We start from the raw sequence: 24,763 nt of genomic DNA, 5'->3' as shown, positions 1-24,763 counted from the left end.
GTATGTATATATGTGTGTGTGTGTGTGTATATGTATATGTATGTATATATATATGTGTGTGTGTATATGTATATGTATGTATATGTGTGTGTATATATGGTGTGTGTGTATATGTATATATGTATACATTTAAGACCATAACTTGTGTATGTTGAAAATAATAAAAGACACAAAAAGTTACTAAACCTTAGACAATTTCAGTGAGTGTGCTATATTTCAAGCCTTACACCAAAGACTATCAGCCATCCCTAAGTTTAAAGGACTCCACATTTGCCCCCCCCATCTCCTCCTATCCCCTCCTGTTGTCGTGCCGGGGCATTATTCAGCCCGTCTTCCTGTACTGTTCCACCTGCTTCTTTAGCATGTTTTCCGGTAAAAACCGGGCCAAACTCATATTCATAACTAACACCGCTGCCAGAATAATTGGTCTCCCCACCTGCACCCTTGCGGAGCTAAACAATAAGGCCATTGCACGCATTGCAACTTCAATAGAACAGCACATCACACACCGACTTAATCGCCGCCTCACCATACTGCCCTCCGGGTGCAGGTACAGAGCACTGAGGTGCAGAAGGACTCGCTTTGGGAAAAGCCTGATACCCCCCCCCGGCCATAGCCGCCTTAAACAATAGGCCTCGCTGAGCAGGCCTGTTGTTTGTCATTGCATGTTGTTACTGTGTGCTGTTGTTTGATGTGTACAGTGCTGTGGAAAGGAAATTCCCCTTGGGGACATTAAAATAAGTCCAAAGTCTTCCAATGAAAGCTACCCTGCAGAGATTCATTAAGTGGGTGCAGTTGAATTGAAGCGAACTGAACTGAAGTGCCTTGGACTCAACTGAATTGTTTGTGCGCCCGGAAAACCTCCTTCCCCGCCGTCTGAAATGGAGCCTTTGTCCCTCTAATGCTCTTGATCTTTAGGGGTCATTTCAGGGCTAACAGGGTTTTAAACACTCAGAGCCGCAGCACACAGCAGCTGGCTGGCATGAGCATTTCAAAGACTTAACAGGTGGTCAGAGCCCCTCTAACTTTGCCCCTTCATGACACAAAGTGTGAACGTTAAATTGTTATGTGTGCGTCTGTGATCTGTGCCGCTGCCTTTGCGTATGTGCGGAGAGTGAGGCGGTGTGTGAGTGCGCCTTTGTATGCATGCGCTTTTATGTAGGGGTGTAAGAATATATCAATACACTCGAGTATCGCGATATTATTGCTTGTGATACCGTATCGATTCCCAAAACCACGATATCGATTTTTAATTGCTCACATGTAATTTTGTGTTGTGTGTAACCCCACAACCGCTAGATAACAGTGTTGTAATCTATCTTCAGCCATTTCACTCTTCCACTCCATCCCAACAACGTAAACGGACACGGAAAGTAGCACAAGCACAAAGAACACAGGCCTATGAAACCTCAATATATCGCCTTTTTTACAGTATTGTGATATATTGAATCGTAGCCCCTGTATCATGATACGTATTGCATCGCCAGATTCTTGCCAATACACAGCCCTGCTTTTATGTATATACGTATGGTTGAGCCTGTATACATACAAGTATGCTTGCAAGTGCATCCTTTTGTATATTTATGCATGCTCGTGTGCATAGAAATGCATGCATTTGCATGTAATTGTGCCCCTAAATGGTTAGGGATCAGAAGTGCTCGCTGTACTTTTTGCCATCTGCCCTCAACATGCTCACTAAGTAGAACAGTTCATATTATATAAACATCTACTATGCTGGTAAGCATGAAGAGTCTTGGTTTGTTGCATTCATGAGTTCGATTCCAGCTGATCAGCTGGTGCACACTAACCTAACTAAAAAGAAAGTAGCAAACAAAGAGTGCAGGTCACATCCTCTATGTACTAAACAGATGTGGAAATGGAATTAACGGTTCTCTGCAGGGGAATGGAAGACTCTCACAAAAAATAAAATCTGAACCGGTGACCTGTACTGGGGAATCTCGGTTAGAGCCGCATTAAAACCTTAACAATATTCAAAATGTTAGGAATTATTAATTGAGGAATGTGTAGAACCAACAAAACCGACCAGGGAGAGCTTCAGCCTCTTCTGCGTGAGCAAAGCCAGTTCTCCTGACCACACGGGTCATCTTGGGTTCTGTGATCACCGTCACGCCTGCCCTGCTAGCTTGATCCTGCACACAGCTGACGCATTCCAAGCAACAAAGTTAGCTCACCGGCACGCAGGCACACAAAACTGCCTATGCGTTACGTGACCTTAGCCCCGACCCCCCTCTGACGCGCTATGACCCCTCCGATGAACTGGAAGACTTAGTTGCCCTTGAATGAGATGCTTCCCCGGACGTGCCGCTGAGTAAAAGCAACAGATTCTGAATGACTTCACGTGGAAATGATTTTCATCGTTGAACCGTACAAGACCAACTTCCAGGCGGTTTTACATATGAAAGTGCACACACTAAGCTTCCCCTTTCCATCCTATCACAAGCCACTGCTGCAAATATGAACGAATCAATACGACATGTCAAATAAGCATTACATGAATAATGCTTCCCACTTCTGTGCGCCGCGTTTGTATCCCCTTGTGCAATCTTTGACTGGGTAGAGATGAATTCTACATATTTCACTGGTAATGTGCCAGATGTGTGTATCACCATATAGCTGCAGACAACCCTGTGTCTCTGCTGAGAATACTCGGTACGATGTCAAATTCAAACTCCCGCTATGACACATCGTGCTAATAATAGTACATCTTGGAGCAAGTCACGCAGCTATGCACATTTCTTTCTTTATTTTATTTTTTATCTTTTTTGGGAGACTTGCTTATGGAAGCAATATGCAGTGCTTGCATGCTCAAGAGCCAGGAGAGTCGTGCTGTAGGCTCTTTCTTAGCGTAGGTTCCTTCTGTTTATCAATTTTTTTCTTCTCCTTCTGTAACAGCTGGGAATTACCCCGTATGGTAACTTCTGGGTGCGTTGACCTGTGCTGTTCCGCATTATCTTTCGTTGCATGGATCGGGACAGGCAAGAGAAAGACCAAGCATGGTGATAATTGCAGGGACGTGCTGACCCGCACTCCCACTGCTACTCACTCTTCTTCACGTCATTGCTCAGACTCATCGCGTGTGGTGAAATTACACAGATGCTTGCGTTCACTTCGCTTAGAAACCGGGGACATGTCAATGATATTCTAAGTGGGCCATGCATGTGTCTTCGTCAGGCGGTATATACATTGGCACCTTTTTTTTGGGGGGGGGGGTTACCCCTTTTTCCCCCAACCCAGAGAGCAAACTTGCTGTGGCCTGGAACCGTCCCACACCCGACACTTCATCCAGCCCACATACCGCGTGGAATGATGGCACTTGAGCGGGCCACTCCTGTTTGCCAGATCTGGGCCAGAACCAAGCCATAGCAATGCCGCATGTGCCACATATTTGCCAAAGGTGGCCCATATATGTTTTGTGATATTTGGGCCATATTCACCGTTTACCACACGGGTCACTTCAGGGTCACATCCAGATTACATGTTGCCCAGAGCACTGCCATCTTTGCCAAAAAAGGCCCACATTTGATTTGGCATATTTGGGCCATATTTGCTATTACACATGTGGGCCACTTCAGCCTCACATCCATTTTGTCAGGGCCAGAACAAGGCCATCAGTTCTGCATCATTGCCTGAAGTGGCCCACATCCGGATGCTATCTGGGAATTGTTCGTGTCTGCGGGTGGGAAGCCGGATGTGGGCATGTGTCCTGGTCGCTGCACTAAGCACCTCCTCTGGTCAGTCAGGGCGCCTGTTCAGGGGGGAGGGGGAACTGGGGGGAATAGCGTGATCCTCCCACGTGCTACATCCCCCTGGTGAAACTCCTCACTGTCAGGTGAAAAGAAGCGGCTGGCGGCTCCACATGTATGGGAGGACGCATGTGGTAGCTTGCAGCCCTCCTCGGATCAGCAGAGGGGGCTGGAGCAGCGACCGTGACGGCTCGGAATAGTGGGGTACTAATTGACCGGATACGATTGAGGAGGAAAAAGGGAGGGGGGGGTGTCCAAAAAAAGAAACCGGGGACATGTCAATGATATTCCAAGTGTGCCATGCATGCGTTCTCGTCACACTGAAAAGGAAAGCACGTCCTTCATGCATGATTTTATTTCTTTACTTGCAATTTTGACTCACCAGGATGGAATCTGGCACGACGTAGAGAGACTCTTAACTGTGTTATCCCCCCTTGTTAGCCATCTGTTAACACTGTGTTGCATTATTTAAGTCTTTTTTTTATGTCACTGAAGAAAAAAACGCTTCGTTGTGGAGCTGTGGATATCCAAGCAGCATCAATATTTCAGTTCAGCACATGCTCACGTAAGGCGCATTACTCTCATAATAGCTACAACATGGGCACCGGTTCGACGTGTCTTTCCTCCTCACAGCATCTGTGCTTTCCTTAAATGGTTCCCAGCTACAGGCCTCTGGTCTTTCCCCTTCCCTCTCAACTATTCCATTAAGTCCCAGCGGTCGAGGTTCGTCTCCAAGGACGTGTTAGAGACTACCTCACGCTGAAGTCTTTGCTTTAACGAGGCTTTGGAAAGGGAAGAAATATTACGGCGCAGGAGACAGGCCGTGCCATTTTTTACTTGGGGATGTTGAGCAGAGACAAATAACAGCTTATTAATATGCAGAAAATTGCTGTAAAAAAAAGTGCATGTTCCAAGTGTTTGACTGGGAAGCGGGGCCTTAAAAAAAAAAGGGCCACATTTCCTGAGTCGTTATCGTGCAAGAAAAGTTTTACCGTCTAGTTAAAGAATAATCACCGTGATCTTGTAAAAGTTCATATTGGAAAGATTTGTGGCATCTAAATATAATTCTTAATTACATTTTCCACAATAAAGACGATCTATAACTGTCCTTTCAAAAGACAAAACTCTCATTTTGATCGTTTTTCCACTAGCTTGGAGTTGTAGTCATGCATATACTATGCACACACAGACATAAACATATATATACATTAATATGCAGACGATGTGAGTCAATGTATGCATGTACACACACACACACACACATGTGCGCGTAAAGCATACAGTAACGCAGCCGTGTTGCAGCCGTGTTCAATTAAGCACACCTTCACCCAGCGCCCAATTGGCGCTCATTAACCTGCAACCTCATTGAAGACGCCACGCGCTGTCACTAATGATACCTCTTATATTCACACCTTGTGTGTGTGTGTGTGTGTGTGCTGCTGAATACCCCCCCACCCCACCCCCGGCACACGGGGAGGGTGTAGCGATTACGCTAATTGTTTAATTATTCAGCACAGATGAATATCAGTATGAAATGATAAGTCCCACTCGATAATTGGGCGAGATTACCTCGGCGGGGATAATGGGAAATTTCATGGCGCAGTTCTGCGCCCTAAAAAAGAAAAGAACAAAACCTATTCTTTACGGGGGAAGATAAAAAAAAAATGAGCTAAACCATCACTTTTTATATATCTAATGTCATTGGAATTCGTTTAAGGCCGTCCATCAAAATGGCAGCAAAACCGCCATTTTGACACCATCGTGGCCGTAATATGCAAATCAGGTTATACGACTTCCAACATAAAACCACGTCTTAAAAAGTTGCCTGATAGGATCTGCAGCTAGTGCACTTACCCGGAGTTTCTCATAGCGGTCGCTCAGCGCCGCCACCTGGTGGTCTCTGTGCCGCCCCACCAGTTTGCACAGCGAGCAGATCAGCTGGTCGTCGGTGACGCAGTACATGTTCACCTTCTCCTCCTCGTGTTCCAGACACTGGAGCCCCCGGAGGTGGCAGTCGGGCATGGGCTCGATGAGCCGATGGCCGGTGAACGGCTTCTTGTTCGGGTGGGTGGCGCGCAGGCACTCGTCGCAGTACGACACCTCGCACGTCACGCACGTCTTGACGGCGTCCTGGGGCGGGTCTTGCTCGCAGAACTGGCACTGGACCGGCTCCGGAGGCGTGCCCGGGCTGGACATGGCGGCGCTGACAGGGACCAGCGCCAACCGGTTGCTCCCTTCCTCGCTGGGGGAGTTGGGCCCGCTGTGGGTCACGGGCAAGGGCAGCGGCAAGGGCAGCCCGGAGGAGGAGGAGGCGCGCTGGACGCGGTCGATAATGTTCTGCAGGGTCACGTTTCTCTTGAGTCCGTCTAGTCCACGCTGAGGACTGAGAGAGATGACATATCTACAGGTGGGGCACTGGAAGGCAGCGATGCTCTGAACAGACTCGTTGGTGGTGCAGTTGGAGACGAGGATGCGGTGGGCGCAGCCGAAGCAGAGGCTGTGGGCGCAGGGGAGCAGCAGCGGGTCCTCGAACAGCTCCAGGCAGATTGGGCAGGTCAGTTCTGACTCCAGAGTGTCCATCCTGCTCAGAGGAGGCCAGGCGGGACCAGGCGCAGCGTCAGCGAAATCCAGAAGAGTCGCTCAGCCGTCTGGGGGAGAGAGAGAGAGAGAGAGAGAGAAAGAGAGAAAGAGAGAGAAAATGAAACCACAGGGATTTGCGATTAAATGGAGTGAAACGGCTTACTTCTCGCTGCTTACTCAGGAGGGTTTATATCTCTTCGGAACAGACTATTAAGAAATACACAGCGGGCTGAGACAGAGGAAGGCGCGCCAAATTGTGTGCATGTGTGAAAACTGAAATTAAGACAAAATTGATAAGTGAAAAGAGCAGACTTCAAAGGATTAGCCCAGGACTTGGGCTTCAGAAATGTAGACCACTGAAACCGACGGTGAAAACCATTCAAGCCGTGAATCTGCACTGAGTCACCCACCAGGTATAGAAATAAACAACCACATCAGGGAAATGGCGGAATGAGACTGAACAGAATACACTAGGGTAGGATGTCATTGTCAAAACAATGGTGAATGACCTCATTTTGGTATGTTAGAAGTTATGTTGAGAAGTGCTCAGGCTGAGATGGAGATGTATTTGCAGCACAGAGAGACAAGAGTACACGATGCCTCAGCAAGTTGCCAAATTGGCCCGAGTTGTTTTCTGATTCGGGCTTAGTCAACGTGAAAGATTTCGCAAAGCACCTAAGATTCTCCTAAATCCTTGGTTTCAGTGCTGTGCAGCGTTTACAGACACCGCTGCCTTTCTATTGGCTCATCTGCAGACAGGTTTTCCCTGCGTGAGCTGTTCCTTATATGTCTCTTATATGTTCTTTATATGTTCCTTAGTGTCCCTTATATGTTCTTTGTGTTCCTTATATGTTCTGTATATGCCCCTTATATGCTCCTTATATAATGCTTATATGTTCCTTATATGTCAGTAATATGTCCCTTATATGTCTCTTATATGTTCTTATATGTACCTTATATATCCCTTATGTATTCCTTATATGTCCCTTATATGTTCCGTATGTCCTGTATGTTCCTTACATGTCCCTTATATATTCCTTATATGTTTCTTATATAACCCTTGTATGTTCCTTATATGGCCCGTATATGTCCCTCCCTTATATGTTCCTTATATAACCCTTATATGTTCCTTATATGTCCTGTGTATGTTCCTTATATGTTCCTTAGTCAACTGTTATTATTCAACATATTGGAAGGTTAAGATAATGATTTTAAAAAGGGCATTTTTCATCCACCATCCAGCCCCTCGGTGCGGTGACGTGTTCTGTAATACAGTTTCAATGCACCGGAAGTTGAAGAGGTATATTTAACCGTCTGCAATTGTACAGTAGGACATCCACGTGGTAATTTTCACAAAGGTACGTCCTCTGAGCAATACACATGCCTTGAGCTTTGAAAAGTAGCACACACAAAAAAATCTCACACACACATACACAGGTTTAAATGTGTCGTACAACTCGGGTTAGCATCTTCTGAACCACGGTTTGGCACTCACATGGTGTTTAAACGCTGCAATAAACATCCTACTCATCCTGACACTAACACTGTTTGTACTAGTGCCAGTGAAGATGACAGTACTAATAAAATGGCCTCCGTGGTCAGGCTAGTTTAGTTTGTATTCAGCACAAAAGAGTTTTCGTGTCCTGTTATTCCCCGAGTGGTACTTTCAGCAGATGTCGGTGTTTACTGAGCTTTAGGCCTGTGTGTGTCAGATCGCTTGAGATGGAACGTTCTGACCTAGATCACTACGGACAAGCACACACAACATGTTCCTCCTCTTCTCTGCTTATTCCATCCATCTATCTATCTATCTATCTATCTATGTCTGTCTGTCTGTCTGTCTGTCTGTCTGTCTATCCTTCTATCTATCTATATGTATATCTATCTATCTATCTATCTATCTATCTATCTATCTATCTGTCTGTCTATCTGTATATCTATCTATATATCTGTATGTCTATCTATCTGTATATCTATCTATATATCTGTATGTCTATCTATCTGTATATCTATGTATATATCTGTATGTCTATCTATCTATCTTTCTATCTGTCTATATATCTGTCTATCTATCTTCCCAGAAGGTATGGTTGAATGCATATATGTGGATGTTGGACAAACAAACTCAGAGACACATGGACACGCACACGCATGCACGCACGCACGCACGCACACACACACACACACTGGCCACAGATGTGTGGTTATCAAGAAGAAACTAGATTAGCTTGAACTAAAAATCAATAAATTTAATAAAAATAAGCTTATCATTATTATTATTATTTTAAAACACTTAATAATAATGTTATCATTATTTTAATAATTATTATTATATTATTACTTTAATAATAATATATTATTTAATATATTTAATATATAATATATTTAATATATCCATCTATCCATCCCTTATCCAAACTGCCTATCCTGTTCTGAGTCTATTTAATATATTTTTATTTAATATATTTAATAAGAATATTATATTTTAATAATAACAATAATAATGATTTTATCATTATTATTATTAGTATTTAATAATTGATCAATAAAGTATCTCAAAATCAAAAAATACTAAGGCATATATCGGAGGCATAATAATTGCCGTTTGCCCCTACGTTTGTCTTTATGCATCATTTCATCTACACATCCATCCATCCATCCATCCACAAAGACTACAGTTGCTGCAGACAACCATCAGTCAACCATCTCCTCTGTCTCCTCCTTTGCAACACTGAGCCTGAATGTCATCAGTGACATTTAGGGTGAAAACCAGTAAGATCCCGTGCAAATGACTCCAGCTCAGCAGCCGGGAGACGGAGACGTCCCAACAACACTGCAGCAACACAACAAGCTGCAACAATCCTCAACCCAGTGTGTGTTTTACCTACACACGACTCCCACCTCAGCATCCTTCCTCACTGCTGAGTCATTTAACCTGCATTTTACAAGCTTCGGGGGGGGGTGCATGATGATAACTAATACATAACGAGTCAGAAATGACATCATCACACGCGAGAGGAGGACAGAGGAGCGTCATGTCTCCTTCAGCGCTTCCTGAGTGAGCTGTGCAGACAGACGGAGCGCAGGACAGATCAAGTGAGACAGGAAGGGACAGAGAGCGACAAATAGAGTCGGACAGAGGGGGAGGGAAATCATGCGGAAGAGAGAAACTGAGAGACGCGGAGAAAGCAAACGAATGGCGCGATTATGCACACAAGCGTGACGCAGGAACACACAACGCACATCAGCGTCTCAACATGTAGGTCTCACACTCACGACATCATCTGCTAATGGAGCCCGATTACTGCTGAGCCTCTGATGCACACATGCAAAGACACACAAAGACACGCACACACACACCATCTCCTGTACACAATTACCAACCTGTATACACACACACACACACATACCCTCCTGTACACACTTATCAGCTCGTACACACACACACACACCACCTCCTGTACACACCAACCTGTATACACACACACACACACACACACACACACACACACACACCCTCCTGTACACACTTACCAGCCTGTATACACACACGCACACACATACACACACTTACACTTATAGGAACATGCATGTGCTCACAAACATTTATACACACACTTATACTACACACATGTATGCACGTGCATACCACAAACACAGCCGAAACTAAACACACACACTGGAGTTCAGAGGCTCCAACATAGACCCACTTGACTGACTTGGTGTACCACCAGCAGGTCTGGCCCAACTACCTTTTCCTCCACAGACATGCTGCAAGGTGAGACTGTTTTGTGAGGTGAGACTGTTCTGTGAGGTGAGACTGTTCTGTGAGGTGAGACTGTTTTGTGAGGTGAGACTGTTTTGTGAGGTGAGACTGTTCTGTGAGGTGAGATTGTTTTGTGAGGTGAGACTGTTCTGTGAGGTGAGACTGTTCTGTGAGGTGAGATTGTTTTGTGAGGTGAGACTGTTCTGTGAGGTGAGACTGTTCTGTGAGGTGAGACTGTTCTGTGAGGTGAGACTGTTTTGTGAGGTGAGACTGTTCTGTGAGGTGAGACTGTTCTGTGAGGTGAGACTGTTCTGTGAGGTGAGACTGTTCTGTGAGGTGAGACTGTTTTGTGAGGTGAGACTGTTTTGTGAGGTGAGACTGTTCTGTGAGGTGAGACTGTTCTGTGAGGTGAGATTGTTTTGTGAGGTGAGACTGTTCTGTGAGGTGAGACTGTTCTGTGAGGTGAGACTGTTCTGTGAGGTGAGATTGTTTTGTGAGGTGAGACTGTTCTGTGAGGTGAGACTGTTCTGTGAGGTGAGACTGTTCTGTGAGGTGAGACTGTTCTGTGAGGTGAGACTGTTCTGTGAGGTGAGATTGTTTTGTGAGGTGAGATTGTTCTGTGAGGTGAGATTGTTTTGTGAGGTGAGACTGTTCTGTGAGGTGAGATTGTTTTGTGAGGTGAGACTGTTCTGTGAGGTGAGACTGTTCTGTGAGGTGAGATTGTTTTGTGAGGTGAGACTGTTCTGTGAGGTGAGACTGTTCTGTGAGGTGAGACTGTTTTGTGAGGTGAGACTGTTATCTGAGGTACGACTGAAATATCCTGGTTGACAGTAAAAACCCGATACTGCTCCAGCAGATCGGCGCCATCCGACGTACCCCCAGCTGAGAGCCCGGTACAGGACAGCAGCTGTATGGAAGGAGAAGAGACTATTTCTGGCCTCGCTCCCCCACTTGCTCCAGAAGACCCTCGACATGCCAGTGGTGAGCCCCCCCCCCCCCCCCAGTGAGGTGCATCCACTCTGCTCATGGTGAGAAGAAGACCCGAACCCTCTGAGCACCCCCAGAAAAACCACTTGCTCAACAGTTTGCTCACACATGTAACACAAAAAAACACAAAATCTCAACCACACACACGCACACCAGACAGACACACACCGACACACACTCTGACACACACTCTGACACACACTCCGTCAGCTCCGGGTAAGGGCTCATAAAAATTCCAGGCAAGCTGAGCTCAATGCGCCCTGGCAGACTGTAACGGAGAGACAGGGACACGCCGGGACGCCACAAGGAGGGGACGTGGGAGGAGGACGGGAATAAAATCGCCTCATTCTGACAAAGACACAAGTACACTTGCACACACACACACGCGCACAGTCACACCAATAGAAACAGACAGGGCGGACAGAGTGAAGTGCCTCTCTGCACACCGTAGGTGACACTGTTGAACCGTGCAGTAAAAGGAGAGGGCCGCATGGATGAGAGAGAGGCGAGCAGGAGGCGAGCAGGAGACGAGCAGAAGGGAGGGGCAGGGAGAGGGGAGAAAGGATAACAGGAGAGGAAGGGGGGGGGGGGGAGAGAAACTGTGGAGGTTAGAAAAGAAAAATGTCAGTACCGATATTTTCCACTAGGGGGCGATGTGAATTTTTTTGTGAAAATCTAACATATTCAAGACTACACATACACACACACACACACACACACAGGTATATAGTTTTGAAAGCTATACATTTGTATGTGTGACAACACATGCAACACAAATGCTTATTTTTTTTATTGTATTATTATTTTTGTATTTCTGAGTTCAGTGTGTACCTAACTAGTCAATTATTCTACTTGAATTTCCGCTTAAATATCCACGGCCGTTGTAGGGTTGCATCTAGGCCAAAAAGTCTTGGCAAGCATCATTAATTTGTCCATGTGGGGAGAACTTCCATGCACTGGCAGCAGATAATGTAATACACTACTGACCTGTGGCTTTCTCTGGTGACCGCTACTGGAGAGCTGCCCGTGTGCCTTATTAAACAAATCACCAAGCTCGCAGAGTGAAAATAATTTCCACTCTGACAAACCAATTGGCCTTGGCAGTATTAAGTATGAAAGTTTGATTGTTTTTGCAGTAAGTATAGTACAGTGAGTTAACCTTACTTCAGAAGCTGACCAAGCCTCCCGTATTGACAGCCGCCTTCTTTCAACATCAGTTTTCCCAAAGCAAATGTTCAAGTCCTTTCACTCGACTAAATGGCATGGTAGAGCTGTCTTTTCTGAGTACAGTGAAGGACATCACGCAATGCAGACCTACAGCACCTACAGTGTTGTTTGTCAAAGCTATTTCAATTCTCAGCAAGCCAACTGAGAAGATGCCAGTCTCTCACCTTGTGAAACGGCTGCATCATTGCATCGCTGGTATAGGGCTCCTTGAAAATTGATTTATTTTTCTCAAATTTGTCATATTATGACTTGTCAGATTTGTTTGAGGACGTGTCACACCCAGTTAGCTCAATGACAGGTGGGGGTATTCATGCTCTGAAATGGAAACTATGAAGTACCAAATACTACTAGTGCCGTGTCCATCATCACTACCAAAGTGATGCTGAGACAAGGAACTGAACCATAGGCTGCTCCATAGTGCTGCAAGGCAATCAGGTCCTGCCTCCACCTCTTCTGCAGAGATGCATGTAATCAATCGATATGCATCAAAGAGAGATACACAACAATGCAGCGTGGCAGCTCTGCTGATGAGTTTTCTCTCCTTCCAGGATGTACAACTTTCACACACCCAAGTATTAAAACTTTCCCTTGGCATAGTGGGGCAGACCCGCCGAAGCTCACACAAAGAGGCTGTGCAGGCAGAATCGAAAGCAATGCAGGAAATGGGAGTAATAATAGAAGAGCTGCGGAGGTAAAACAGGAGTAAATAAAGGAGTCCCACAGCGACCCACCCCATTGTCTGCGATCAAACTCAATAGATCTGTATGATTATGTGTGCTGACTGCTGCAGAGTTGATGCAGCGTCAACATTTGATGCCTATCCAATTCCCAGGTTTGAGAAACTGCTGGAGCGTCTAGTCTAGGTAAGGCTTGGTTTTTATTCGACGATGGACTCAACCAAGAGCTACTTTTGTCACCAAGTCTGAGGGGGGGGAAAAACAAACTCCGCTCCGTACAGTATGCACCAATGCACCTCACTTCCCATTTGGGTTGTTCGGGGCCCCAGCCACTTTTTGGTGTCTCGTGGACAGAGTACTGCATTGCCATGTTTCACATACAGCTGACTACATAATTACCTATAGTGAGAACTAGCAGCAGCATATGCAGTACCTGGGGCCAATCCTAGAGGCCAACCCACCAAAGTGTGCAGTTGGTTGGAGTTGTAGTATGGGGAATCACTTGGGATATGACCATGTATGCACCCACATCTGGGTGCATCATCATCATCGGCGGTCACTCAGGGTTGAGTATGACCGTCCTCCCCCTGGGTCCCTCTGGGTCTTCAGGTGGGTGTAGAGACTGATCCTGGAGCCGCCTAATGGGAGGACGCCTGCACGTGACAGCTTTTTACGTGGAGAGGCTGATGTGCCTGCAGGCACCGCACGGTCCTTGGCAGGGGGTGGCCAGAGTCCAATGGCATGGGGAAGCAAGACAATTGGGGACCACCCTCTGTTGCAGCCTTCATCCTCCTTCACTGCCGTTGTGACCTGAAGACATCTTCCACCAGTTCCGCCATTGAGGTCTTTGTTGGATCGTGCTTCGTCTGGAACCTCCGCCTTGACCTAGCCACCTTGTGTGACCCTACCAGGAGCCAAGCTCTGGACGGCCTAGCTCTTGGAATCATTGGTACATGCAAACTTCTCCACCACGGCAAGGTGGCGATCCAGGAGAAGAGGTGTACAGGACATGTAGAAGGGCGTGTTAGCTTAGGCCGAATTAGTTTGGAGGCAGGTAGAATAAGGAGTGTAACATCTGCACAAAAAGGAACACCTGTTTAGAATGAATCATTCTTTCTATAAATGTGTGTGTTTCAGCAAACAGTGAGAAAGCCCAAGAGAGTGTTGTCACCCCTGATGATGGAGTATGGTCTCATCAAGACTGTTGCTAATGGTTGTGTTATTTGTTATGGACTTAATCAGTTCTTATATAAATGGGAAGAGGAGGTTACCTTATGTGACATGGCAAACTATCAGTCCTCCTATCAGTAGCATTGCCTTCGCTGTGTCAGCCTTCTAACCCAGCATGCAAAAGAAGTTTTGGAAGAATATGGTTGCAATACTTGTCTGCAACATTTCTGAACAAGGCTGCGACAGCTTGTTTACTGAACTGACGCTGACCTTAGGTACATTCAATAAAAATGTCTTTTGAGCTGCTGGTACAAAATGCTAGTCAGCGTGTATGTGTGCGGGTGTGCACGTGCACATGCATGTGCGTCCGTCCCTGCCTCGTCGGTTTGTGTGCACGAGTGCTTGACAGAGCGGAACACGACGGGCAGAATTGATTGATTGTGGCAGTGAAATATTTTCCCAGCCGGAGAATTGGCCTGTTGCACCTGGTGAAGCCAGTCCCCATGAAAGGGGCACGTCCAGGCCGGATTTCATGCACCCTCTTTTGTGTAAAGAGTCAGCGGGACATATGTTGAAAGCACTGTTGTGACATGCTCACTCTCATTCGCTCTCTCTCTCTCGGTAACGCCATGCTTCACAGTTCGTGAGGAGTTTTGGTTTAGAACGGCTCCATTAGTCGTGTTCACATTCGACTGATAAGAGAGAGAGAACTCGTCAAAGATGGTTTAAAAGGAAAACTCATACGCTTTAAAGCATGCTTCTTGTTCTGAGACAGAGAGAGAAGACAGACACACAGAGAGACAGAGACAGAGAGAGATACAGAGGAAGCAAGAGACAGGCAGAGACGGATGGAGGGACACAGAAACAGAGTGAGACACATACACAGAGATACACAGAGAGAGAGACACACATAAAGAGACAGAGAGAGAGACAAAACACAAATAGAGAGAGAGACAGCGAGACAAACACAAATAGAGAGCAACAGACAAGACAGAAACACAGAGAAAGAGACAGAGAGACAGAGAGATAGAGACACACACAGAGTGAGAGAGAGAGAGAGAGAGAGAGAAGTGACAGTGAGAGAGATACAGAGGAAGCAAGAGACAGGCAGAGACGGATGGAGTGACACAGAAACAGAGCGAGACACATACACAGAGATACACAGAGAGAGAGACACACATAAAGAGACACAGAGAGAGACAAACACAAATAGAGAGCGACAGACAAGACAGAAACAGAGAGAGAGAGAGAGAGAAGGTGACAGAGAGAGTGAGACACAGAGAGACACAGGGGGAGAGAGACAGACAGTTAAACTAATTAATGTATTTCAGAACTGTTTTAAAGCACATTTGTGTTGATATCCGGGCTGACCCCCCCCCCCCCAGCCCCCTGCCAGTCTGTCCTCCAGTGTTAAATCATTCATCAGCTCTGGTCTTAAAAGGTTGTGGCTCCTTTCTGCGAGGCGTTTAACATGTTAAATCTTTTATATGACCTCTTTCAATCTACTTTCTAAATCCAGTCCGGCCAGGAGGGGGAGGCTCTGAGAGACCGGAAGAGAGAGGACGCGCGTGCGTGCGTGCGTGTACCATGCCATAAGGGTAAATAATGTACACGTGATCCCCTTGTTTATTCATTAGCCATCCCGCCGCCTATTAAATAACTATTGAAAAATCCGCCGCTTGTTTGAATGCTTAATCGCGAAAAGAGAACAGCTTTCAGCTAAGCCTCGGGGAAATTTATTTAATTTTTTATTCAAATTAATATTTCAATCTCACATGAACTCGACGGACTGCAAACAAGACGTTTAATTCTCCGCCGCGTCATTCTGTTTGGGAATGAGACGCGTCCGAGGTTACCTTATTATATCATATTATATAATGTACCTGTCGAGTAGGGCCAGAAAATAGGAATACCCAAAACAACCCAAAATAATTGAATGTAGTGGCCAGCTAAAAGCTGCTTTAACAAAATGGTGGGTGGGGGTCGGTGTGTGTGTGTGTGTGTGTGTGTGTGTGTGTGTGTGTGGAGGGGGGGGGGGTCTCCATCCAGTGTGTTGATGTGAGTGACTGTGGCACTCCACGGAGAACGACCGAGAAGTAGGTCATACCCATTGACCTAGCTAACATAATCAGCATACTGTGTGTGTTTCACTGTGTGTGTGTGTGTGTGTGTGTGTGTGTGTGTGTGTGTGTGTGTGTATGTGTGTGTGTGTGTGTGTGTGTGTGTGGTTTTCAAATGCTACGTTTGCTCATATGAACCTAAAAAAACTATTACTCACTCCGACAATAAGAACCAAGCAAACATTCATTATGTTACAGTGCAGGCTTCTCATTCATTAAGCCGCCATGTTTTGGGCCCCGAGCGACTTCAGGACCGTTGTACTGCTTCTGCGATTAGCACCCACATTTTGATGATGATGATGATGATGTTAATGCATTTTGAACATATAAATAAGCAGGATATAACATACAGATAAGCCATTGCAAGTAATCTGAAGTGATCAACTAATCCACACATCAAACTCAGCGAGCAATTCTCCATTTGGGACGCGGAACAGGATGTTGACAGTGGGGCAGGCTAAGCTAACTGCTAGTCCATGCAGACTGGCAGTTCCGATAACACCGAGGGCGGTCTGACAGGACGCGGAAGCGGGGCAGGCTAAGCTAACTGCTAGCCCATGCAGAGCGGCAGTTCAGGTAACACCGAGGGCGGTCTGACAGGATGCGGAAGCGGGCCACGCTAAGCTAACTGCTAGCCCATGCAGACCGGCAGTTCAGGTAACACCGAGGGCGGTCTGACAGGACGCGGAAGCGGGGCGGGCTAAGCTAACTGCTAGCCCATGCAGACTGGTAGTTCCGATAACACCGAGGGCGGTCTGACAGGACGCGGAAGCGGGCCACGCTAAGCTAACTGCTAGCCCATGCAGACTGGTAGTTCCGATAACACTGAGGGCGGTCTGACAGTACTCAGAAGCAGGGCGGGCTAAGCTAACTGCTAGCCCATGCAGACCGGCAGGTCAAACAGTCATCCTGGTGTTCGCTGTCTTCGACAGTTTTGTTTTGTTTTGTTTTTTTTTATGTTGGATATATGTGTTTTTTGTAGGGTTTTTTTTTTCTTTTTCTTTTCTTTGTAGTTATATATGTTCTTGTAGTTTGGATGTGTTTGTTGTTGCACTGCATTACTTGTTACATGTTGGAAAAGGGGTAGGAGGAAGTATACACTCATTTTTCCTAACCCTTCTCACCTACTCTTAAATTCATTCAGCTACTATGCATTTCACACTCAATTCCCACTGTATTGTATAGTTCAAATTCAATGCAAGTTGTGCCGCACAATACAAACTCAACTACTGTGAACAATAGGAGAAAAAAAACATATTAGAAAGAGAAAAAGAAAAACACATCCTAATGTCATGGACCAAGAATAAACAGATATCAACGCAATGTACAACCCAAATATCCACTCGGTGTCATAGAAATAAAAATGGGGGGGGGGATGTAATAAGAAATGTTTAGAGATAAATAAAACTTAAGACAGATAACACAACTCTTCCTCGTCCCTATATCTCTTGATAATCGGTCCTCGTTTGAGTTGCATGCTCATTTTTGTGCTCAGTCAGAGGTTATATTACCGGCCACTGTTTGTCTCCTGCTACCTGACCTTGCGTGCTTTTGCACTGCAACGCTGAAATGTTCCCTTTTGAAAGAGATCTTTGCAGCCCGCTGCAAATTTGCTGTACTTCACATATGGAAAGCTCATCCCTGCCTGATCCGCACCGGAAACACAGTTTGTTCTAACATCAACCTCAAGCAAACGATAACCTGAAACACGCTTACCTGGCGCCTGTGGTGCCATGGATGTATTATAGTAGAACCGGATACCGGATCTAAAAATGACGCCCGTTCATTCCTATGAGAATCGCTCGCCTGGTCTGGCGAATACGCCGAAAAAGTTTCTGGCTTCCGGGTTACGGCCGGGCACATGGGGCCCACTGAATATGCGCAGTAGCGTTACGCCCATCATGCCTCTTGGGTAGGAGAACGAGCGAACCGCGTTCAGGATCCGGCGCTGCGCGTTCATGAGTGCTATGCTAGCGGACTTCGTGGATGCATAATAAGACTACTGCGGGACTTACTTGGGACTTGAAACCATGGATGTGTTTACACAAACGGCCAAAAAATAAAAAATAAATTAAGTTCAAAACAAGTGACCAATAAATGCGACGCAAAACCACAAACTCAAAATATCTCACTGTGTGAAAGAGAAGGCTGAGCTTTGTGTCATTTATTCACCTTTACCTTTGGTTTTTGTTCAGGACTTGTGTAACCTAGCAAAGATCCTCGCACCCGAGACACAACATGGCCGCGCGTAGAGAGCTTGTGCACAGCCGTGACGTCATGCATGGAAAAAAGATTGTTCTGTGCTTTTTCCGGGCTTTGGTAAACATTTTCAATAGATTAAAACCCCGTGGCTTAAAAATATACAATAGAAAGAGTAATAATTGACCATGATTATTGCTGAAGGTGTCCTGTCAACAGTTTTACAGGCATCTCTTTTACAATGGTGGTTTATGGGGGAAATGCTTTTGGGCCGCAAGGGATTTTCGGCTGCAATACCGCGAGTGACCACTGGAAAAATAAATTGGCTGCAAGGCTGAGCGACGGTGCCGTATCCAGTTCTACTGTACTGAAATTCCCAAGCACCAAAAAAAAAAAAAAAAAAGGCTTCACTACTTCACCTTCACCAGAGAACGTGCCCACAGAGGAAGAGATAATGCTTAATAATTAAATATTTTGAAGAAAAAAAATTAATAATTTAAATTTTTCTGAATTATGGAGAACCACCTCTGCCTCTGAGGGAGCTTTTTCAAACTTTTTTTTTTTTCTGTTTGTCTACACCCGATGGACGTTGAAGCCCTTTTTACACGTTATTCTACCGCTCCATCGAGGAAAATTGAAGATCTCTCAACCGCTTATGGGATTGGAGATTCGGGATAAAAACCCTAATCTGCTTTGAAACGCGGTGGATGAGTGGATGGCAGGATGGAGGACAGATTAATCCACGACCCCGTGGAATTAAAAACACCGAGTTGTTTTTAGTGTTTGTCGTTTTATTTTTTCCTTTTTTTTATCCCAAGCCAAGCTTTTTAAATCCAAGCAGAGGCAAAAATTTCTCCTGGGAGCATAATTTATGAATGAGATTTCTTTGACTCTCAAAGGCAGCTCGAGCTTCTTTTTTTTTATAAAGCGAAAACATGGTCACACAATTGCCGATATTTAGGTTTGTACCAATACTTGCACGATACTTCAGGTTTGTGCCGATACTTGCACGATACTTCAGGTTTGTACCGATACTTGTACGATACTTCAAGTTTGTGCCGATACTTGCACGATACTTCAGGTTTGTGCCGATACTTGCACGATACTTCAGGTTTGTGCCGATACTTGCACGATGCTTCAGGTTTGTGCCGATACTTGCACGATACTTCAGGTTTGTGCCGATACTTGCACGATACTTCAAGTTTGTGTCGATACTTGCACGTTACTTCGGGTTTTTGCCGATACTTGCGCGATGCTTCAAGTTTGTACCGATACTTGCGCGATGCTTCAAGTTTGTACCGATACTTGCACGATGCTTCGGGTTTGTACCGATACTTGCGCGATACTTCGGGTTTGTGCCGATACTTGCACACTGCTTCATGTTTACGACGATACTTGCACAATACTCCAGGTTTGCGCCGATACTTGCACGATACTTCAGGTTTGCACCGATACTTGCACGATACTTCAGGTTTGAACCGATACTTGCACGATACTTCGTGTTTTTCCGCCGATACTTGCATGATGCTTCAGGTTTGCACCGATACTTGTACGATACTTCGGGTTTGCGCGATACTTGCACAATACTTCAGGTTTGCACCGCTCCCAGCAAAATGAAACACACACACACGAATACCCCACCACCACCAGCGTCAAAGGCAAATACATAAAAATAACGACTTAAATGTTTCCTGACGAGCTGTATTTGCATAATGTTGTGGAGAATTTAGCACTAAAAACCATCTGAATATTATTTGTATTTGTTTTTCTTTTTTGTCTTTGTACCGCAGTGGTGCAGCACATAATAGATGGGATACTCATTTGGGGCAGCGGCAAAGTCACCTTTTTAAGGGACAAACTATAGCTCAACGATGGATTGATGATGTCCGTAAAACCGTTCTTCTTCTCTTGTCCTTCCATCCCCTCTTGTCACATTTGTGTCCTTCAACCTCCCCTCTCCCCCTCTTCATCCATTTGGCGTCCCCGAATAACCCCCCCCCCCCCGATTAGCCCCACCACAGACGGATGTGGCAAACACGATCTGCAACTTTACAACAGCTAATAGTTATTATATACCACTGACACTGACTCAGCCAGTCACGCGCATGCACACGGGCGCACACACGCACGTTTTCTGTCTCCAGACGTCCTGCCATGTTTATCCCTAATCCACTTCCTGCCACACAGGCTGTGACCAATCAAGACCTTTCATGTGCCGAAGCGGACAGTCACGCCTAACGGGATTGGCTGGTTATCAAGTCGAGTCAAGTCAAGCGGGTTTATTTACAGAGCGCGTTCAAAAACAGCAAACGTTGACCAAAACGCTTTCGCGAAGGGATTAAGATGATCACAACCAAACGAAGACACGGCAACGATCAAATGTAAGAGGATAGAAGTGAAGTGGGGGGAAAAAGCCATAGCATCTTGGTAAAATCACAACACGAGCAGCGTTGCACAAACAACAAATAAAAGCCAGAGGGTGGTCAGGCATGTCGTCATGACGACATTTGAAGAGAAGAGGTGGGTCTTTAGACTGGTTTTAAACACATCGATGGAGGGGGAAGATCTTATTAGTGGCAAACTAGTCCACAACTGAAAATGCTCGATCACCTTTGGTTTTTGAATGGGTGCGTGGAGTGAAGAGCAGTGATTGGTCAGCAGATCTGGGGGGGGGGGGGCGTGGAATGGTGGATGAGCAGTTCAGAAATGTAACCTGGCATTACCCCCAGCTTGGTCGGGCGTCCCTACAGTCATGATTAGCTGTGTCTGTAGGGATGTGGGTGTGCGTCCTGGTTGCTGCACTAGCGCCTCCTCTGGTCGCTCTGGGTGCCTGTTCGGGGGGAGAGAGGGGGAACTGGGGGGATAGCGTGATCCTCCCACGCACTACGCGCCCTGTCGAAACTTCTCACTGTCAGGTGAAAAGAAGCAGCTGGTGACTCCACATGTATCAGAGGAGGCATGTGGTAATCTGCAGCCCTCCCCGGATCAGCAGAGGGGGTGGAGCAGCGACAGTGGGGTGATAGGCCAAATGCAATTGGGGGGGGGGGGGGGGCTAGATGTAACCTGGCACCAGTCCATGCAGTGATTTAAAAGCAAATAAAATAATCTTAAAATCAATTCTGAACTCCATTGGTGACCAGTGAAGAAGCCAGTACAGGGCAGATGTGGTCTCTCTTCTTGGTACCGGTGAGTCGCGCTGCTGCATTTCGGACCAGCTGTGGACGAGACAGGTCAAGACTGGCTGATTCCTACATAGAGGGGACTGCAGTAGTCGAGGCGAGAAGAAATAAAAGTGTGAATTATAGTCTGGAATACCGGGGCTACTAGCGATTTTACAGAAAACTGGGAAGCAGGGCCTGATAGTGGGTAGCAATTGGGATGATGACGGCGATGATGATGATGATGATGCGTCTTTGTGTGTGTCTGCTGTGTTGATCCGCAGGATCTGTCAACTGAGGGGTCTGTCTGGGATCACTGACTGTGTGACCCAGATAGTGTGCAGCATATGAAATTAAATGGGTGGTGGTGGGGGGCAGGGGGGTTAGGGGTCGAGATTGCAGGGGACAAAAACAGTTGCAAAGCAGGTGCCAAGGAAATATTAGATGTTCGATACGAGGTAGAGTTGTGCGAGCAAGCCCGTCCTATCTAAAGCTACTGTGTAAAATAAAATAAAGTAAAATAAAATGAGCACACACACACACAAGAAACGTGTTGACCAGACCTGCTTCAACAGACCTATGAAAACAATTCCCGCATATTTCTTACGACTCGCATGGAGGTGGAGCAGCGACCTTACTGCATTTGTGGCAGGTCATGGAGCAACTGGCATGTCAGTCACACAATGAAGAATTAGTATACATTTACTTCCCTTGTTTCCCTCACTTGGAAACTTCCTGTCACTTCCTGGAGCCGGGCATCCTTGTTTGAACAGTCGGGCACTTATTGTAATGCACTAGGGGGCAACCCCTAATCCGCTGGCACCTAATGGCGATAAAATAAACCGATAGAGCCGCAGCAAATGCTGCACATGTGTGTGCTAAGTCCTGCACGGCTCCTATCAGTATCTCACAGGTGTACTCAAGCCTCCATGTAATGCTAGATTACTGGGGGGAAAAGACCTCATAGTCATGCTATATGGGGTGTATGGCCGGAATATAGGCAGGCTGAGGATGGGGTGACAGGGGAGTGCGGGGATCTGGACTTACTTCGGATCCTAGGAATGTTATATGGAAAATGGGAGTGCTCAGGTTAGATTTCACAGGGTCCTTAAGATCTGATAGGAGTCAGATCACATGTGTGTGTGTGTGTGTGTGTGTGTGTGTGTGTGTGTGCGCATGTGTGTTAGGGTTTGGAGAAGCGGGGGATATGTCTGTGTGTGTGTGTGGTTTCTTTCATATTTATGTTTTAAACAGTTCACAATTGATCCCATGGTTCAACAGGGTTCCAAGGAATGTTCCCTTTCAAAAATATCAATTTATCCGGAGCATAATATCCTGAAACGCTTCATGTTTTCAATTTCCTGTCCATAACAGTGGGTCTAAAACTACATAAACAGGGGTGTAACTGTGCCGTTTTCACTATTTTTCCTGCTATTTTGTTAGGTAAATTGAAAATCACTGCAGACATAATCAATATCTCTCCATACTTTACCATTTTCAAATAAGATGCAAGAAGGCAAGTGCGGTCATTAATTGTGAGACTATGACGCAGAGGCTGAATGTTTACATCAGGAAAAAAAAAAAAGGGTCAAACAAGATCTGGTTTAGTTGGCATGCTTATAATTAACAGAATTAATTCAGTATATCCATTGCCTGCCTCGTAAAAGCCATGCAATGCATGCATGGAAGGGCATAGGCATAACGGATTTCCTCACTTGGTCAGCAAGTAATGCATTCGGTGCGTTAATTGTGATTAACTCTGAATCACGATATACCCCTCACACACCCCGCAACCGCTGAGTAAATCTCTAGTTCACTGCACACATGACCTCGGCTTAACCTTAACGTGCCTATGTGTTAATACCCAGCACATGGAGTACCTTTGAATATGTGCAGAATTATCGACTCTGGTGAGCTCCTGGGATGGCGAGAGGGCAGGGCCTACGACAAGCGACAACAGATCTGAACGGACACATGGTTTATATTGAATGCAAAACCTGTCATATCACCCCCCCCCCCAGTTGTACTTGGCCCATTACCCCATTCTTCCGAGCCCCATGCCTCCTCCGATACATGTGGAGTCGCCAGCCGCTTCTTTTCACCTGACAGTGAGGAGTTTCACCAGTGTGTGGTGAAACTCTTAGCACGTGGGAGGATCACGCTATTCCCCCCAGTTCCCCCTCCCCCCTGAACAGGCGCCCTGACTGACCAGAGGAGGTGCTTAGTGCAGCGACCAGGACACATACCCACATCCGGCTTCCCACCCGCAGACACGGCCAATTGTGTCTGTAGGGACCCCCACCCAAGCCGGAGGTAACGCGCAGATTCGAACCAGCGAGCCCCGTGACGAAAGGCAACGGAATCGACCGCTACGCTACCCGGACACCGGACACGTGGTTATACTGAATGTAAAAACTGTCATATCACTTGATGGTGATGAATTTCGGCCTCTGCAAGGTGGATTACTCACGGCCCTTGGAGCACAGCATATCAAATGGCTGCAACGTTATCGCCAGTCTGGTCCTCCAAGTCATTCATGAAGTTCCAGGAAAGAGGAAGAAAAGGAAAGAAAACCGGCTGACACCTGAGAAAGGTTTATCTGGGTTTATCCGCAAACCACAGCGGAAGAAACGTTTAACGTTATGTGTAAAGAGGAGAAGAAATGAGGCTGAATTTATTCATTCCACAGTGGGAGGTTTTCGGTGGGAAGTTGATCCTAAGATTCTAGCACCACATTCCATAAATTTAACTACCATTGACTAACAGCACCATAAGTGCATTTTAAGTATGGCTGACCTCAAATGATCTTCTAACACAGGAACTACTGCAGGAATAGCACGGTTAGGAGGATCTCCGGTTGTGATTTTTGCAGTGCAGCCAAATGAAATACATTGTATAAAAAGTGATTGCTTGTGTTGCATGCCACCACAGATCATAAAAGTAGTATTTGCTTTTATATCAATAACTCAAGGCCAACTACTGCATGTTGCAGTAAAACGCCAGTTACCAGGATTGTGCAAATGTAATGTTCACTTCTGTACTCAGAGGCTCAGCATCTGTATTAACTACCACTTTTAGCCACATGTACATGTGGGAACTGGATCCAGGTCATGAA

General features: G+C 46.0%; 1 protein-coding gene across 1 annotated transcript in view; it reads right to left on the bottom strand.

Annotated features, from left to right (window-relative positions):
- LOC130131512 (E3 ubiquitin-protein ligase Midline-1-like) overlaps positions 1 to 24,763 on the bottom strand; it is a 66,854-nt gene that overhangs the window by 36,341 nt on the left and 5,750 nt on the right. Inside the window, exon 2 of the mRNA XM_056301213.1 lies at positions 5,619 to 6,412. Within this exon, the coding sequence (XP_056157188.1) occupies positions 5,619 to 6,344 (726 nt within the window). The 5' untranslated portion in view covers positions 6,345 to 6,412. The remainder of the gene's footprint in view (positions 1 to 5,618; positions 6,413 to 24,763) is intronic.

Source organism: Lampris incognitus, chromosome 21 (assembly GCF_029633865.1).
Source record: "Lampris incognitus isolate fLamInc1 chromosome 21, fLamInc1.hap2, whole genome shotgun sequence".
NCBI classification, from domain to species: domain Eukaryota; kingdom Metazoa; phylum Chordata; class Actinopteri; order Lampriformes; family Lampridae; genus Lampris; species Lampris incognitus.
The sequence above is the reverse complement of the archived record's forward strand: the minus strand, read 5'-3'. Positions and strand labels throughout refer to the sequence as shown.